The sequence below is a fragment of the Bos taurus genome, chromosome 18 (genome assembly GCF_002263795.3).
Source record: "Bos taurus isolate L1 Dominette 01449 registration number 42190680 breed Hereford chromosome 18, ARS-UCD2.0, whole genome shotgun sequence".
NCBI classification, from domain to species: domain Eukaryota; kingdom Metazoa; phylum Chordata; class Mammalia; order Artiodactyla; family Bovidae; genus Bos; species Bos taurus.
The window spans coordinates 64,631,336-64,649,601 of NC_037345.1; the positions used below are offsets into that span (position 1 = coordinate 64,631,336).

General features: G+C 43.9%; 2 protein-coding genes across 6 annotated transcripts; one reads left to right on the plus strand and one right to left on the minus strand.

Moving 5' to 3' along the window:
* Positions 1-1,013: 1,013 nt before the first annotated feature.
* Positions 1,014-11,911, plus strand: LOC528802 (zinc finger protein 501). 5 transcript variants are annotated; one of them, XM_010815628.4, is made up of 4 exons: positions 1,014-1,263; positions 5,045-5,083; positions 6,825-6,951; positions 8,270-11,911. In XM_010815628.4, exons 1-4 carry the CDS (start codon positions 1,249-1,251, stop codon positions 9,652-9,654), a joined length of 1,566 nt encoding a protein of 521 aa, XP_010813930.1. In that variant the 5' UTR covers positions 1,014-1,248; the 3' UTR covers positions 9,655-11,911. The 5 variants fall into 5 exon arrangements, with proteins under 5 accessions (XP_010813930.1, XP_059733644.1, XP_059733642.1 ...); XM_059877661.1 differs by lacking the exon at positions 8,270-11,911 and adding an exon at positions 7,481-8,079; XM_059877659.1 differs by lacking the exon at positions 5,045-5,083.
* Positions 11,912-12,301: 390 nt separating this feature from the next.
* Positions 12,302-18,144, minus strand: LOC132342758 (zinc finger protein 304-like; the record flags this gene model as incomplete). Its single annotated transcript, XM_059877344.1, is given in 1 exon segment — positions 12,302-18,144. A coding segment is annotated over 1 exon segment (1,218 nt), but the record flags the coding sequence as incomplete, so codon positions are not given.
* Between the last annotated feature and the right edge of the window lie 122 nt (positions 18,145-18,266).

Genomic DNA, 18,266 nt, shown 5'->3' on the forward strand with positions numbered 1-18,266 from the left:
CATCACAGCACTGTTTATAATAGCCAGGACATGGAAGCAACCTAGATGTCCATCAGCAGATGAATGGATAAGAAAGCAGTGGTACATATACACAATGGAGTATTACTCAGCCATTAAAAAGAATTCATTTGAATCAGTTCTAATGAGGTGGATGAAACTGGAGCCTATTATACAGAGTGAAGTAAGCCAGAAGGAAAAACACCAATACAGTATACTAACGCATATATATGGAATTTAGAAAGATGGTAACAATAACCCTGTGTACGAGACAGCAAAAGAGACACTGATGTATGGAACAGTCTTGTGGACTCTGTGGGAGAGGGAGAGGGTGGGAAGATTTGGGAGAATGGCATTGAAACATGTAAAATATCATGTATGAAACGAGATGCCAGTCCAGGTTCAATGCACGATACTGGATGCTTGGGGCTAGTGCACTGGGACGACCCAGAGGGATGGTATGGGGAGGGAGGAGGGAGGAGGGTTCAGGATGGGGAGCACATGTATACCTGTGATGGATTCATTTTGATATTTGGCAAAACTAATACAATTATGTAAAGTTTAAAAATAAAATAAAATTTAAAAAAATTTCTTTCTTTCTTTCTTTTTTAAAAAAGTAAAAGAAGGCTAATTCAGAGAGAGACACACTCCATTGACAGAGTGGGCCATCTCAGAAGGCACGAGAGGCCAAACATCTCAAATATTACTGTCACTATACTTCTATGTGATCAGCACAGACTATGTTTCATGGAAATCTGGGTGCAACCCCTTTAAAAAGCGTGTAACTGCCCCAGTCTTCGCAGCCTGGGGACTTCACTGCAACCCTACTGGTGAGGCGGGACAATTCTCCCGAATTGGGGAACACTACCTCTTGCCAGCGACGGGAGCGCTATGAACTACATTACCCTAAAGGCACCGCGCGAGGCGCCAAGGACAATGGACCAATGAAGACTCAGGACAGAGACACTTCCGTTCTAGAGAACGGTCTCTGGGTGGACCTTCCTGTGTGGGTCCCCGGCGACATATTGTAATTCAGATTGGTTCACGGTTGGTGTACTTCCTAACGCTGAGCCGGCCTGAAACCTGGGAGCTGGAAGGCCGCTGTGCCTGCTATTCCGAGGCGAGTCTCAGGCTCGGCGTGGGCGCCATCCGACCTGACTCTCTCTCTGGGTCGGGACGGGGTCTCGGGACGGGGTCTGCAGAGCCCGACCCCGCCTTCGCCAACGGACTTCTTTGGCTGCAGCCACATTGATGGTTCCGATTCAGGTGAATCCTGCGTCCTCCGGGCCCTCCCCCTGTTCTTTTTATCCTGAGTTATCTTTGTTCTTATTAGTGTCTCCTTACTAACGTCTTATATGTATATTTATTCGTGCCCCCCAAACCTTGACTTTCCGATTTTAAAATATGACCTGCGTGGGGGAAAAAAACAGAGAACTTACTCGTGCAGTTGAATACGCAGATCTAAAATTAGTATCCGTTAACCGCCTGAGAGAAAAAATACGCGTTATCAACAGGACCCCAGGAAGCCGCCTATGTGCTTAGACGCTTCAGTCGTGCCCTTGAGACCGCATGGACTGTAGCCCGCCAAGCTCCTCTGTCCATGGGGATTCTCCAGGCAAGAATACTGGAGTGGGTTGCCACGCCCTCTCGCAGGGGAATCTTCTCAAGCCAGGGATTAAACCCCGGTCTCCCACATTGCAGGCGGATTCTTTACCATTTGAGCCACCAGGGAAGCCCAAAACATACCCATGCCCCCAAAGTTAAGGTATTGTCTATTGTTATTTAAAGTAAGGGTTTCCTTGCTTTTCTCAATAGTCTTGCCAACTATGTGGGAAATATGCGACGGCTGTAGTTTAGTTTCGCTCCTTCGTTTTAAAACTTAGTGAATGGAATCATATAAGGCTTCCCTGGTGGCTCAGACGGTGAAGTGTCTGCCCACAGTGAGGCAGTCCCAGGTTCGATTCCCTGGGTCGGGAAAATCCTCTGGAGAAGGAAATGGCAACCCACTCCAGAACCCTTGCTTGGAAAATCCCATGGCCGGAGGAACGTGGTAGGCTGCAGTCCATGCGGTCCCAAAGAGACGGACACGACTGATGGTTTCTTGACAGTTTTGCCAACTATGTGGGAAATATGCGACGGCTGTAGTTTAGTTTCGCTCCTTCGTTTTAAAACTTAGTGAATGGAATCATAAAAAGTATTACGATGTCTTTTTCTTCATTTGCAAAATATGATATGACTTTACCCATGTTTCTCATGCTAGGTTGTTGTTTAGTTGCTAAGTCGTTTCCGACTCTTTGTGACGCTGTGGACTGCAGCATGCCAGGCTTCCCTGTCCTTCATTGTCTCCTGGAGTTTGCCCAAATTCATGTCCATTGGGATACCCTCCCTCATGCAGAGTAGCCAGTCATTTTCCTTTCTGTGTAGTTTTTGTAGATATGAATATACAAGTAAATGTCTTTATATTCTTCTGTTGAAGGCTTTCCTCGGTGTATTTGTTGTTGATGGTGGTGGTGTTTGTTTTAGTCCGATACGTCTGTAATAGTGGTACTGTAGGCACACTTGCCCTGTGTTCTGGGAAGATACATTAAGCACACATCTGTTTAGTTTCTATGTTAACATTTTTATTGTATTTAAATTAACATTTCCGCTTACTGAATTTGTTTTCCTCCGTACTACTAATTTTAACTTAGTTCTTTGAATGAAATTATTAAACTGTTTCATAGTTATATTTTGATACACACTTATGCCGTATATAAACTTTTGTTTTACAGTCTACACACACACATAGACTGTTTTAGTATTTTAAAAGATTGTGCTTTTCCAGTAATATTTATTTCACTGTTAAATGGTTTTCCTCTGGTGATGTTGTAAGGGAAAATTATTGAAATATTTTATTAAATACCTGTCTTACGTGGGCTTTGGCCTTATCATTTTAAGGATATATCATTATATATAATATATATAATATCATTATATTATCATTATCCTTATCATTATAAGGATTAAAAAATTATAATGCTTCAAAACCATAACAGGACGTTAAGAACTCCAGAAGATATTTCCATGTTTCTATAATGAGGATGACAAGAGGTCAGGTCCTATCGCTTATATGCTTTCTCTTAAGTTTAAAGAGTCCAAAATGAGGTCCAGTCATCACCAGATGCTGGAGGCAAAGCACTTTTCCTCTGATTTAAGGAACAACCCCTTTATCAGAGATTCATTTTGCATGCATAGTCAGTACATGGTGGTTCTGTTCTCTACTACAGGAGAGAAGAGCATGTAAGAAATTACAGATAATCTGTCTGAATATTTATGGAAAAGTTTTAACATCAAAGAATATGGATAAATAGGAAAAATACCTGTTCTTGAATTATACTATATAATGTTATAATAATTTCAAACCAGAATTTAATCTGGATTATGTAAACTGGAATTTTATATACAACAATAACTTTTAATATAACCAGAATAAAATTTGAAAAGGACATATAAGAACTGGTCAGCTGTTAGAGCCAGCCACAAGTGATAGGAAGAGAAACATGTATTATTGGCAGGGGAAACAGAAAGGGGACTCAAATGGGAGTGTCAGAAACAGACCTAACATAAAATGGAGTAAGTTTTGGTATTTGTGGCTCAGTGTTATAAAGTGCTATGTGACCTGCCACCAGCGTTTCCTCACCAGTACAGTCCCTTATTCTTCTGGCTTGCTGGGTTGCAATCACACTAGCCTCGAGGGTGCTACTCAGACACACCAGGCTGGACTCTGATGGGGAGGCTTTGCACTTGATTATACCACTGTTGAAAAACCTTTTCTCAAGTTATCCACATTGCTGGGGTCCAGCCCCGTGGATCCAGGGAATTCGAAGCGGGGACGGCATCGGCGAGGATCAGGAAACAATTGCTTAATTAAATGTTAATTAAGGATATAAAGAGTGGTTAAATAAGGATAGCTCAGTGAGGAAATTCAGTGGAGAAAAGAGGCTGAATAATCCAGCCAGAAGGTGAGATGGGGAGACCAAGTTTTGGTTAACAAGGCCCGCACTTTATTTTCCAAAGTAGTTTTTATACCTTAAGTTATGCATAGAGGATAATGGGGGAAGGGGTAGAGTCTTGCAGCAAGCCAGGCTTTCTTCCTGAAAACTTATCATATGCAAAAGTTTAGGTGATTTGCATCATCTTCTGGCCCGGAGGCCTGTTAACATTTTAAGACCCTTTTTCAGAAAACTTATTTTTCTCTAAAGGTGATTAGTCAGGCGCCACCCTCCAAAAGCATTAAAGTTGCATTCCTATAGGGCAAAGGTGTGGTGGGCTGTAACAAGTAACAGAATTAACTCAAGGGTCCAAGGTTACAAACATTAAAGCTACTACTTACACCAATTATATTAATCAGTACACTGCCGGGGACACAGCAGGTAAGGGATATGGAAACTTAGCAGCAAACATTGGCCCGACAAGTGAAAAACCCTTCACCAATACAATTTCTAATCAATCTTTTAACTGCTCAAAGGAATCTGTATTTAGACAGTTTAGAACATCTCATGGCTCTCACAGTTGGGAGGCTCTGAGCAATCACATGTGGCCGGAAAAACCTATTCGGGCAGGCTAGAGGACTTCCAAAGGAGTTTGTAGGTTGAAACACTATCACACCCAGGAACTTTATTAACTGGAGCTGTAAGTTAACTCTTTTTTCAGAGAGAGGTAGTGGGGGACAGCCCCCCGTAAAGTCAGAGGTGTAGGTGAGAGCACAAAGCAGAAAGTAGGCAGACTCTGGTTTTGGGGGTGGATGCTCGAGAATTCCCAGGGGGACTCCTGAGGCTCCATCCCGCCTTTGCGTGTGCCCAGCCTCCTTCCTCGTGACCTTTGCCACGGGCGGAGCTCGCTCCCGGCACCACATGACTTTTTGGCACAACTGCATAGCATTTTCTGCCCTCTTTTACATGGCTTTAGTTTTCCCTTAGGTCTGCCTGCAATATTGAATGGTTCACTCATTAACCTTTTGTCTGTTGCTGATGGGTATTAAAGTTACACGGCCCTCCTCTTCGCACAGGTCCCACATTCAGAAGAAGCGCGTATGGACCCTTCCCTGGTGAGTGCCTGCTGTCCCGGATGTCTTTTGCTGCCACTTTTCCCTGGACCTGATGCCTGGTTTCCAAGCCCAAGCAAAGGTTCCATGGGGAGGGTCGCATGTCTGGCAGCCAGTGGCCTAAATGTGGAAGCTTGTCTTAGGTACTGGGGGAAATCCACACTAATGCTTGCGGATGCAACTGAGCTGAGTGTGCTTTAGGACTTGTAAGTCTCTCTCAATGCCTGGTGAAGACAGAGAGCAAGAGGGCCAGAGTCGGGCCTAGAATGACGCTTTGCTGAGCAGCTGTGCTCTCAGAAGTCTGTTCAGAGTGACGGCAGCCGTGGAGTATTTGGGAGAGAGAAGAAGAGTGATCTGACTTCGGTTTTAAGAGGCTCCCTCTTAAGTGCAGAGTGCAGAACAGACTAGGGGAGGGAAAGACGAGGAGATAATCAAGGAAGCTGTTGCAGTCATCCAGATGAGCACTGGTTGTGACTGGACAGAGGGGTGGATATGGAGGTAGGAGAAATACCTGGCTTCAGATTTTTACAAGTAGGGCTGACCAGATTTTCTAAAATGGAGGGGTCGTACATAACACCAGTTTATTCCCCTTGCATCTGGAAGGGTGGAAGTTGCATTAACTGATTCAGGGAAGTCAGTGGTAGCAGTCGTTTTCACTGAGAATATTAGGAATTGGGTTTTGGCCCTGATGAATCTCAGATGATGTTCCAATGACTCTCAAATATAGGAGACAAATGGGTGGTTGAACATGCAGCTCTAGAGGGCCAAGGAGGCTTCAGGATGCAATTATGGGACAAGGGAACAGGGGGCTGTTACAAAGGTCATCAGCGGGAAGGTGTGTGGGGGGGGTCAGCAGGTGGCCCAGGTTTTCATGGGAGAGTGGCTGTGAAGTTGATGCACAGGGAAAGCAGAAATGGAGATGAAGTGATAGCAGAGTCAGGCTGGTGCTTGCTTCTCTTTCTGTGCAGTTACCAGGCTTTTGTGGTGGAACTTGGGGAGTTGGTGACAGGATGTCATGTGAATTTCTGTAAGGTGTGTCAAGTAGGCGTGGATTTTGAATGGCTGTTATGTGGACAAAGATTGGAATTGGTAAGGGGACATAATGTGCAGTATAGAAATGGACCCTTACCAGGGGTTTTCAGGTCTGCATGTTGTGACTGAGGCTGAAACTAGGATCAAGGCCTGGTGAGGAAGAACAGGGCTGGTGAGCTGCCAGTGGAGAGTTGGGCTTTGGTGGGATTCCGTTGCGTTGAATGGGTTTTCAGGTGTCATGTGCAGAAAGATGCATGAGGAGACAGGAGACACGACAGTTTTGTGGTCCAGGTGCTAGTGTTGGGGGTCAGATGTATGAGGTGGTCCAGTGGGTGACACAGATGTGGGGAAGGTGTGTGAACAGTCCCAGTGCCCTCATTCCAGGAGGTTAAGAGAGGAGTATGAGCCCAAGTTGCTGGCATCTGGGGTGCATCACCCTGGGAGCTGTCAGGCTGTTGTCTTGCAGGAGAGGGAGTAGGCCCTGCATCCCAGGCCCACAGCGTAGAAGACATCTGTCTGCAGATGTGCGTGTTGTTCCTGGGGTTGGACCTAGTGCTCAAGAAAACATGAAGAGTTTTGGGTACCACTGCCCTCTTAAGTTGGGTCGCTGGGGAGGATGATGACCCCGGAGTGAGTTTGGACTAGGTTGGGGGTACTTATGGGGTCCTGGGGAGACAGGCTGCTTATGCACACTCTGTTCCCATCATCACAGGGCCCTGTGACCTTTGAGGATGTGGCTGTGTACTTTTCCCAGGAGGAATGGAGGATCCTTGATGAGACCCAGAGACGCCTATACAGCTATGTCATGCTGGAGACCTTTGCACTGGTTGCGTCCTTGGGTAAGGCCCTCATCCCTGTCCCAGCGTCCTGGGCAGGTCTCTGACTTTCCACTTTTCTCCAAGGCAAGTTGATTCGTCTCACAGCTGGACAGTAGGCACCTCTCTATTATTGCTTCCCTGTCCTCTGTGCTGTGGGTGCCAAGGCTGAGTGAGTGTGTGGACCAACTCCTTTCACAGGTAGCCCCAGTGCCAGCGGCTCTGAAGTTTTCCTAGTGAAGGCTTTCTGAGCCCAAAGACTTGGAATGAGTTCTGTGGGTTCTCAGCCACTCCCTGCTGAGAGGACTCTGTAGACCCCTGCACATTTGTGCTCCAGGCTCTTCCCCCTTCCAGCTGACATTTCCTTGGCCCTCACTGTACTAGCAATTGTTGGGACCCAACATAGTCACTATTTTTGGGGTTCACCTGGCTATTTCTATGATACCCCCTCAAAGATTTTTTATGTGATAGTGTCTGTTTCCTGAGATTATTTTGGAATTAATTGCCCCCGTGAGCCAGTACTGACCACTCACCTGTCCTGTCTTTCCCTTAGGACTTGCATCTTCTAGGTCCTATGTTGTTGTCCCGCTGGAGCTGGGAGGAGAACCCTGGGTACAGGACAGAGTGGACATGACTCCAGGCACAGCAAGAGGGGCTCAGAGTGGGCCTGGCCTTGGTGATTGGCATCAGGGGGAGGAAGTGATGTCATGGCTGGATTCAGACCATATCAGGAACGTGTCCTGTGCGCAACACTATTTCGGTGCCAAGGCCAGTGACTGTGAACCTCATTACTCTCTCTCCTCCCCATTCCTGACACTTTGCTCTTTCCGTCATACCTACTCTGACATTGCGCCCAGGATTATCCCCCACCTCTCTGCCTTCTACTCCTCGGTGGTCCTCTCCATCTTCACTTCTCTGCTTTTCAATATTGGCCTACACCTAACATGTCATGAGGCCTGCACTTATCCTCAAAACGGTCCTTGAACACCAGCTACTCAGTAACAGTTGGATTTTCCTGGGTCTGAATACAGCTTTGCACACAGCACACATGTGTTCCCAGCAGCCAAGGCCCTGGTGAAAACCGTTCCCGGAGGAGTGAGTTGTGGACCCCTGGTTCCCTGTGTTCTGCACCCCATCCTTGTGTCTTGCCTGGTGAGTTGTCCGTTTTGTGATGTGTAGAGGCCCTGTCCACACAGCAGCCCTTTCCTAACCTGCTCCCACCTCCCTTGTCCTGAAAATAATCCCATGGATTTATTCTTTCTGTGTCAGACATGTATTGTGATGGGGCTCCCTACTTCTACCAAGATCTACATGAAATTCACCCCCATTTCTTTGCTTTCAGGTTGTTGGCAGAGAGCAGAGATGAAGGAGAAAACTTCTGAGCAGAATGCTTCTGTAGAAGTGCCACAGATAATTACTTCAAAGACAGACCTGTCCATCCAGAAGGCCTATCCCTGGGAGATGGGTAACCTGGATGTAGAAGGTGGTCTGCATCTCACTGAGGACCTGAGAGTAAACCCTGTCCAGACACTGTGTAGGGCAGGTGTGAAATTTCAGCAGCACAGTGGAGAGAAACTCTTTAGAAGAGACATGGGGAAGGCCTTTATGAAGACTCGTATTGTTCATACAACCAAGAAGTCTTTCCCATGCCAGGAGCCTGGGAAGGATTTCCCTGTTAGCTCTGACCTTCTCCAGTACCAGGTCACTCCACAAGGGGACACTGAGTGTGTGGAGGCCTCTCACAATGGACTGAGGCCCTATAAGTGCAGTGCATGTGGGAAAACCTTCTGCCGCAAGTACAGGCTTGCTGAGCACCAGAGAGTCCACACTGGAGAGAGGCCTTATGAATGCAGTGAATGTGGGAAAACCTTCAGCTATAAACACATACTTGTTCAGCACCGGAGAGTCCACACTGGAGAAAGGCCTTTCAAGTGCAGGGAATGTGGGAAAGCTTTTAGCAACAGACCCACACTTGCTAGGCACCGGCGAATTCACACTGGAGAAAAGCCTTATGAGTGTAGTGAATGTGGGAAATTGTTTAGCCAAAGCTCCAGCCTTAATGAACATCAGAGAATTCACACTGGATCACGGCCTTATAAATGCAATGAATGTGGAAAATTCTTTACATCCAACTCCAATCTAGTTAAACACAGGCGGGTTCACACAGGCACAAAGCCTTATGAGTGCAGTGAATGTGGGAAATTTTTTAACCAAAGTCCCAGCCTCATTAAACATCAGAGAATCCACACTGGGGAAAGGCCATATGAATGTAGTGAATGTGGAAAACTTTTTAGCCAAAGCTGTACTCTGATCAAGCACCAGAGAGTTCACACTGGAGCAAGGCCTTATAAATGCACTGAATGCGGAAAACTTTTTAGCCAAAGCTTTGGCCTCACTCAACACCAGAGAATTCATACTGGAGAAAGACCATATGAGTGCACTGAATGCGGAGAATTATTTAGCCAAAGCACGCAGCTTACTCAACACCGAAAAATTCACACCAGAGCAGGGCCTCTCGAGTGCGGCAGATGTGGGGAAGTCTTTAGTCAAAGGTCTACTCTGATTGAGCACCAGAAACATCACAGCCCAGATAGACCCTATGAGTGCAGTGAGTGTAAGAAAGCTTTCAGCCGAAGGTCTAGCCTCCTTCGTCACCAGAAAGTTCATGCTGGGCAAAGACCTTCAAATGAGATGAGCAGAGAATCAAATAATGAACTGTCTCCTTAGCTAATACATCTTACTGAGTAGGCTCTGTGAGGGACTCATCCACTGGAAGTTTTTTTTTTTTTTTCAACTGGAAGTTGAATGCCACCCATCTGCACAGCCCTAGTGTGGAGATTACCTGTGGGTACCTGATTCGTTGGAAGCTTTTAAGGAGCTATGCTGTACTTTCTAATCTGCCCATGGCCCTTCCCAAACTTCATGTCACTGTGAGTTTCTGTGGTAAAAATCATCTTACTTCTACCAACTGGTGGTCATCTCAGTGTGATCAGGGTTGGTAGACTTTTGTGCTCATGCATTCTATGGAGGAAAGCTTGAGTAGCCTGAGCACTTGGATGTTATTCTCTTATGTCTGACTGACTAGAACATTGGCTTAACCAGCTTTGACCAAGGTGACCCAGTCTGCGTTCTGCTGGGGCCTTGTTTACCCTCTTCAGTGGCATTATTTCATGTCATGCTCAGAATGGGTTTTTCCAGCTGTGTGTCACCTGTTTGGGAACTCCGTAGTCCTCAGTGAGGACAGTGTCATGGCAGAGAGTAGTTTTCATTGCAGTTTTGGTCTAATTTGCATTGTTGTCCAAGGCCTCCTGGGGTAGACTGCAGGGTTTTGTTGTGATCTGAATGTCATACTTTTTGGTTTCAGAGGTCACCCTGAGATGAGAGGGCAGCCATGAGAACCACCAGTGATTTTTGGAACAGCATGAATGTTCTGTTTTCATATGGGATGTCACATCATCCCCCCAGTACTGGTCAAGGGAAGAAGTTCTGTAGGTCCAGCTGGAACAGAGCCATGTACCATAATGTCCACAACATGGCAGGCTGGTGTTGCTGAGTGTTAGATTACAGACATTGAGTGGGAACCATACTTGGTACAGAAGACACTCGGAATTAATAGCTCCTGAGAGACTAGCAAAGAAGGAATGCGCCTTTTCTAAAGTTTCATCCACAAATGTAACTGGTTGTTTAGGAGATTTTTTAAAGAAATTCTCCAGATCTACAGAGCTACTTCCTCCTGAGCCTCCAGTCAGTCAGACTGAATAATGTAAAGGTTTTAGGATCCTCATAGCATCTGCAGATTGTTTATCTCAAGGCCATTGCTGCACAGTTGTGGAGGAAAAAGAGAGGGAGAGTGAGAATCCTGTAGTCCAGGCATGTGATTTTTTAGGACCCAGGCAGAGTTCCTGGAGAACTCAAGTGGAAACACCTTCCATTGCTCCTGTCTTCATTGCTACTGGGACCCAGTGCCTTGCATGAGACATGGAGAGGTGATGTAGTTAATGTGTTGGTTTCCAGAGTTCTACTTTTCTAAAAAGGAGATTCAGATTTTTATGTGAAGCCAATTTTTATTTAAACTTAATTGAGCTGTATAGTTGGTATGCAGTGGACTGAATATACTTAAAATGTATAGCGTGGTAACTTCTATGTGTAAAATCACAGAACCACCATAATAACAAACATCCATTATTCCCACATCTACCTTTTGCAATCTCCCTGGGTTCCCAGGCAACTGGGATTCAATTTACTTTATTTCACATTCTATTAGTTTTCTAGAATTTTAATGTCATTGGAATGTTAATGTGTTTACTTTTGTATTTGCCTTTTCCTTTCATGGTACATAATTACCTTGAGAATTATCCATATTGCAGATATGAATGGTTTTGTTTTTGTTTTTGCCATGGCACAAGGTTTTGGGATCTTAGTTCCCCAAGCAGGGATTGAACCCAGGCCCTCAGTGGTGAAAGCACAGAGACCACTGGGGAATTCCCTGATAGTTAATTTTTTTAATTCCTGAAAAATACACTGTTTGGATATACTAACCTGTTGACTGTTTATCCACTTATCTGTTAATGGATGAATGGGATTTTGCGCTTTGTTTCCAGCTTGGCTATCACAGAAAGTTTACTGTGAACATGTACATCAATTTTCTTAAATGAATATATGGTTTCATATTCTAAAGTGAATGATTACCCTTTTGGATTTCCATCAACAGTATTGGGAGCATTCCAACTCCCCTATATTCCTCACCTGTACTTGTTTGGTATGGTCAGAATATTAAATACTACCTATTTTCAAAGTGTGTATTTACCTCACTATTGCCTGATGGTCTATCTGGTTGAACATTTTTAATGTGTTCACTTGCCAAGTGCATGTCTTTGATAAAATATTTATAATAGTTATTTACCATCTGGTAGTGAATTTTGGCTGATATTTCCTTTTTTGTGAATAACTAAGAAGACAATAAAAGAAATGTGTTAGAACTTGACTTTTCTTCAGTTCAACTTGGCTGGGTGGAATGAATGTTTGTGGTATTCCCCATATATAGTCCTCATTATTAACTCATTCTGCACTACTGTCTAAAGTCTCAAAAATTTATAAAACAGCAAATTGACTCCTGATTGTAGTGTCTGCCAATTTCCCTGATACAAATACTCCAAACTGTGGCAATTTCCAGCTGTGAATATGAGGTTGTTACCAAACCAGGTAACGTTTCCAGAGGCGCACAAGCCAGAAACGGAGACACCAAGACTTAAGTGAGGGGGCAACTGGAACCTGCCAACGTGGTTCCTCTTGGAGTCTGTCACATTCTGCCATCTTCCTTTGCTAGTCTTCATCTGTATCCTTTTCACTGTAATAAACTGTAGCCATTGAGATCTTAAGTTTAACTTTTTATTTCCTCTATAACAAATAAGTTTCTCTAGAACGATATATTTTTCCCAATTTCACTAACTACATAATCATTGTTAATGACTTTTTGTAATATTCAAGTATTATTAATGTGGAATTTAGCACAGGATTTAGGTAAGAGGAGAAAAGAAAAGGGATAGATTTTTGGATAGGGAGGTTAAACTCAACAGGGGAACTAGTTTCTGAGGTGGTGCTAGTGGTAAAAAACCCGCCTGCCGATGCAGGAGACATGGGTTTGATCCCTGTGTCGGGAAGATCCCCTAGAGGAGGGCATGGCAACCTGCTCCAGTATTCTTGACTGGGGAATTCCCATGGACAGAGGAGCCTAGTGGGCTACAGTCCATAAGGTCAGACACTACTGAAGCAACTTAGCATGCACACACAGTTTCACTACCTTTTCCCAACAATTCTCTTAAAACTCCAAATGCCAGTTACCTCTGAAGATCGACCCCAGCTGTGAGTCACATGCAGAAAATTGTAGAATTTAAACCTTGGGCCTGAGCTGAATTAAAACATATAACTAAAGATTCTCTTCAACCCAAGTAAGACCGGCAGTAGTTATTTAAAAATTTAGAATTCTTTAGGGTACATCTAAGGTCATCTAATTTATACAACTTGTATACATGTTGGTTGGAACATAAGGCGCTAAGCTTGTGTGATAAGGTGACAAAAGCTGGTTGGGAACTGATCAGGATCAACAGGGGGTTCTCTCCACGAAAACCCTGAGGGTCATAGAAAGGTCAGGAAAGGAAGTCTAAGGCTCCTAAAATCCAGACCTGAGGTGAAGGTGAAGGTGAAGTTGCTCAGTCGTGTCCGACTCTGCGACCCCATGGACTGTAGCCTACCAGGCTTCTCCGTTGACGGGATTCTCCAGGCAAGAGTACTGGAGTGGGTTACCATTTCCTCCTTCATGGGATCTTCCCAACCCAGGGATCAAACCCGGGTCTCCCGCATTGGAGGCAGACGCTTTAACCTCTGAGCCACCAGGGAAAAAAAGAAAAATTGATTGCAATTTAATCAGCGAAACAAAAATATGTGTAAGCTGTAGGTTTTCAGGACAGACTAGCACATTTGTAAGACAGGATCCAAAGAAACGTGTCCCTGCAGATGATGAGCAGAGGCTAAGGAGCCCACATCCCAACCAACTGCCTATTGACAAGAACACTTGCAAATAAATAGACTGAACACTGGAGAAAGATTTTCCTATCTTATGAAGAAAAGCTGACACAAAGAATATACCTCAAAACGGGGTGCCCTGAGGACGGGAAAGTGCCCAATAGCCTGCCATACCCTTTAGTACTCAAGATGAGTTGACTGTACATGGTCATCCTCATCAAATTCTGGTAGACATGGAGGATAATGCTACATCAATCACCAACAGCTTAGCTCAATCTCTTCCTGACAGTGGAAGGTATTTCAGATAACCCAGATTTCCCCCATTTCAGCCGTAAATACTTGGACTGAAAAATCATAAGCATTCTTCCCACTCTGGTACCATCCCTGCAAATTTAATAGGAAGAGACTTATTAAACTATACACTGCCCAATATCCTAATTACAAGGGAAAAATTTAAAGGAAATGTATAGCTTTATTTACAGTTTATTTGATGTCAATAACCTAACCTTCCTTATTGAGAAACCTGGAAAATAAGACCAAACCCTAAAGCAAAGATAAGAAGGGAAATGGTAAAATTAGAACAAAATATTGAAACAAAACTTTTAAAAAGTCAATGAAGAAAAATGTTGGTTCTTTCAAAATTGACAAAACTGTAGGTTGACTGAAAAGACAACAAAACCAAGAGTGAAGACACTACTGACTAAAGAGATTGAAGTTGTCATAAGGGGATGATTAAAAAAAACACACACACATTTACAAAACAGAAACAGATGCACAAACTTAAGAGAACAAACTTGGGGGGGGTGGGGGGGGAGCGAGAGATTAGTGAGTTGATTGACATGTACACAGTGCTGCATTTAAAATAGACAACCTACAAGGACCTACTATATATAGTATATGTATTCAAAACACTGAAATAACCTAGATGGAAAAATCATTTGAAAAAGAATACACACATGTATATGTATAACCAAATCACTCTGCTGTCCACCCGAAACTAACAGAATATTCTTAATCAACTATACTCCAAAGCCGTTCAAGAGAACAAAATTGAAAAAATTACTTGACTATTTTTATTGAAAGTCTTCCCACAAGGAAATTCCAGGCTTAGGTGCCTTCACTAAGGAATTGCAGCAAGCATTAAAAACAGAAGTATCACTCATCCTTCAAAACTCCTCCAGAAAATAAAGGAGGAGGAAACCATTCTTCTTTGACATCAGAATTACTCTGATACCAAAGTCGGAGAAAAGCAAACCTATAAACCCATGACCATTCATCTATCTATACAATACACTAACAAAATATCAGAAAACTGACTCAGCAATATATACAATGGATTATACAAGATGATCATGTGGGATTTCTTGCAGGAAATGCAAGATTAGTTCCCATGGACAGAGGAGTCTGGCAGGCTACAGTCCACAGGTTGTACAGAGTCAGACATGACTGAAGCGACTTAGCACGCATGCACCATTTAAATAAAAGACAAGGAAAAAATTAAAAAAAACCACAGCCACATGATGATTATCTCACTAAGTGGAAAAAACTGGAACAGAAACCACAGAAATAGATCCACACTAATACAGTAAACTGATCTTTGAAAAGGGAGCAAAGGCAAAGAAATGGAGAAAGGATAGTCTTTTTCAACAAATGGGGCTTAAAAACATGATCCAGTGGTTAGGACTCCCTGCTTCCACTGCAGGGGATGTGGGTTAAAATCCCTGGTTTGGGAACTAAGATCCTACAAGCTGCACAGCACGGGGAAAACAAAACAAAACACGTGATCTAGACACAGACCTCGCACTTTTCACAAATATTTTCTCAAAATGGATAATGAGCCTAAATACAAAACAGTAATAAAACACATAGACGGTAATACAGGGGACACAGACCTTGGGTTAGGCAATGATGTGTTAAATCCAACACCAAAATACAATCCATGGAAGAAACACTGAGTAATTTGGACTTGACTAAAGTTTAAAATTTCTGTTCAGCAAAAGACGCTGTTAAAAGAATATGAAGATATTCATCATATGTCATTAGAGAATTGCAAATGAAAGAAACAACAATATACTATTACAGCATACCTACTTGAACGGCAAAACCCAAAACATTGACAACATCAAATACTGACAAGAACATGGAGCAACAGGAACTCTCACCTACTGTTGGTGGGAATGCAATACGATACAGCCACTTTAGAAGGCAGTTTTCTATAAAACTAAATATTCCCTTACTATGTGACCCAGCAAATCATGCTCTGAGGCTTGAACCCCAATGAACTGAAAGTGTATACCCACACAAAACAATGCATAATGCAGGTTTAGCCATAGTGCCAAAACTTGGAAGCAATCAAGATATCCCTCAGTGAATGGTAAACTGTGGTACAACCATACAATGGAAGGTGATTCAGTAATAATTTATACACACATCGTCACAGCAGTTTTATCTGTGACAGCACAAAACTGGAAACAACCCAAAGATCCACTAACTGGCAAATGGATAAAAGACAATCGTGGTATATCCATACAGTGGACGAATATTCAACAATACAAATGAATAATTGATACCTGTGGCAAAGTGGATCAGTCTCAAAGTAGTCATGGCTGGTGAAAAAGCCAGAGTCCCCACTCCCCAGAAAATATGTACCACATGATTCTGTTTATATAAAATACTATAAAATGCTTGCTATTACTTGTGAATTGTGGGATGGGGGTTAGAAAGGAATGGGCAAGAAACAGTATAAAGAGACACAAGGAATCTCTTGGCTGTGTTGGATATCTCCATTATCTTGATGTCTGGTCTCATCAGTATATACACATGCTGAAACCTAACACATTTTATATTTAACATATTTATTTCATGTCACCATACCTCAGTAAAGATGTTAGGAACTAAATATTCCCCATAAATATCCATATTTACCGTCCTTCTTGGAAAGTCCCATCTGCCAACTGTTCTAGTTCTACCATATCCCTCTCCACATAACTTAGGAGCATAAGCCCTGCCTCAGGATCAGCAAAAACTGCAGAGCAATGAAGGCCACGTCCACTTCAGTCACTAGGAATGTTGGCTGGTCAGAGAAGCCTGAGCCCTGGTTCTCTCTTCTGTCACTGCTGGGGTTCCTGCCTGTGCAGTGATGGCCAGATGTAAACAGCCTAGGGAGGTACAGGAATCCACAAACCTTTATTTACTGAGACAGTGTGTTGGCCACAGGAGACTCAGAGGTGTGAAGGTCCTGAGAATTTCTGTATACTTTCATGCCATAGAGCCAAAATCACAGGGACATATACAGATGCTGCCTTAAGAGCAGATACCCATCCTCTCACGAGCCTCAGTCATCCCCACTCCATTATCTCACTGTCTCTGTACCAAGATGATTCCTACCTTTGCCGGTGTGAGTCCTATAATCTTCAAAAGGGACACAGTGCATTGACTCCATTCATAAGACCTTTCTCCAGTTGAAGTTTCTGGGCATTAAACAAGTTTAAGAGATGCAGCTAAAGGGTCACCAAAACTGTGGTATTCATGAGGTCCTTCTCCAGGGTGAGCTTTCTGGTGCTGAACAAGATGGGAGCTTCTGCTATAGGCCTTCCTCCATTCACTGCACACATAAGGCTTTTCTCCAGTGTGAACTCTCTGGTGTAGAATGAGGATGGAGTTGTGGCTAAAGAATTTCCCACATTCATTGCACTCATAAGGTCTCGCTCCAGTGTGAACTTTCTTGTGTTGAACAAGGTGGGAGCTACTAATGTAAGCTTTTCTTCATTCACTACACACATAAGGCCTTGTTCTACTGTGATGTGTCTTTTGTAGAATGAGGATGGAGTTGTGGCTAAAGCATTTCCCACATTCACTGCATTCATAAGGCTTTGCTCCAGTGTGAATTCTCTGGTGCACAATGAAGTTGGAGCTATGGCTAAAGAGTTTTCCACAGTCATTGCACTCATAAAGCCTTTCTCCAGTGTGGATTTTCCAGTGCTGCACAAGCATGTGTTTACAGCCGAAGACCCTCCCACACTCGCTGCACTCATAAGGCCGTGCACCAGTGTGAATTATCTGGTGCTGCTCAAGTGTGTCTTTGTAGCCAAAAGCCTTCCCACATTTGCCGCACAAATAAGACTTTGCTCCTGTGTGGACTCTCCTTTGTTTAATGAGGCTGGAGTTAGGGCTAAAGGATTTTCCACATTCAATGCACTCATAAGGCCTCGCCCCGGTGTGGATTCTCTGGTGCTGCACAAGGTGGGAGCTTCTGCTGTAGGCTTTTCCACATTCGGTGCAGTCATAACGCATTTCGCCAGTGTGAACACGCTGGTGCTGAACAAGTGTGCTTTTACAATCAAAGGGTTTTCTGCATTCATTGCACTCATAAGGTCTTTCCCCGGTGTGAGTTCTCTGGTTCTGAACAAGGTGCAAGCTTCTGTTGTAAGCTTCTCCACATCCACTGCACATATATTGTCTTTTGCCAGTGTGAAATTTCTGGTGGGTCTTTAGGTGAGACAGGTGAATGAAGGCCTCTGCACACTCCTTGCACACATGTGATGTTTCCCCACCATGAAGTCTTCTGTGATGAATAAGAGCAGATTTCTCCTTGGACAGATCTCCACACAGCAGGCACCTACAGGCTCGCACTTCAGCCTGAGTTATCCGGTTGTTGAGAGTGAAGGCGCTCAGGAAGGCCTTCTCACTGTCAGTGCATCAGTTCATCACTGTCTCCCTGGTGTCGCCCAAAGTCTAGTCTTTTACTTGCACATCCCGCAATAAAAGGTCTCCCTAACTCACGGACAGCTCTTCATACGTGAGGCCACATTATCATT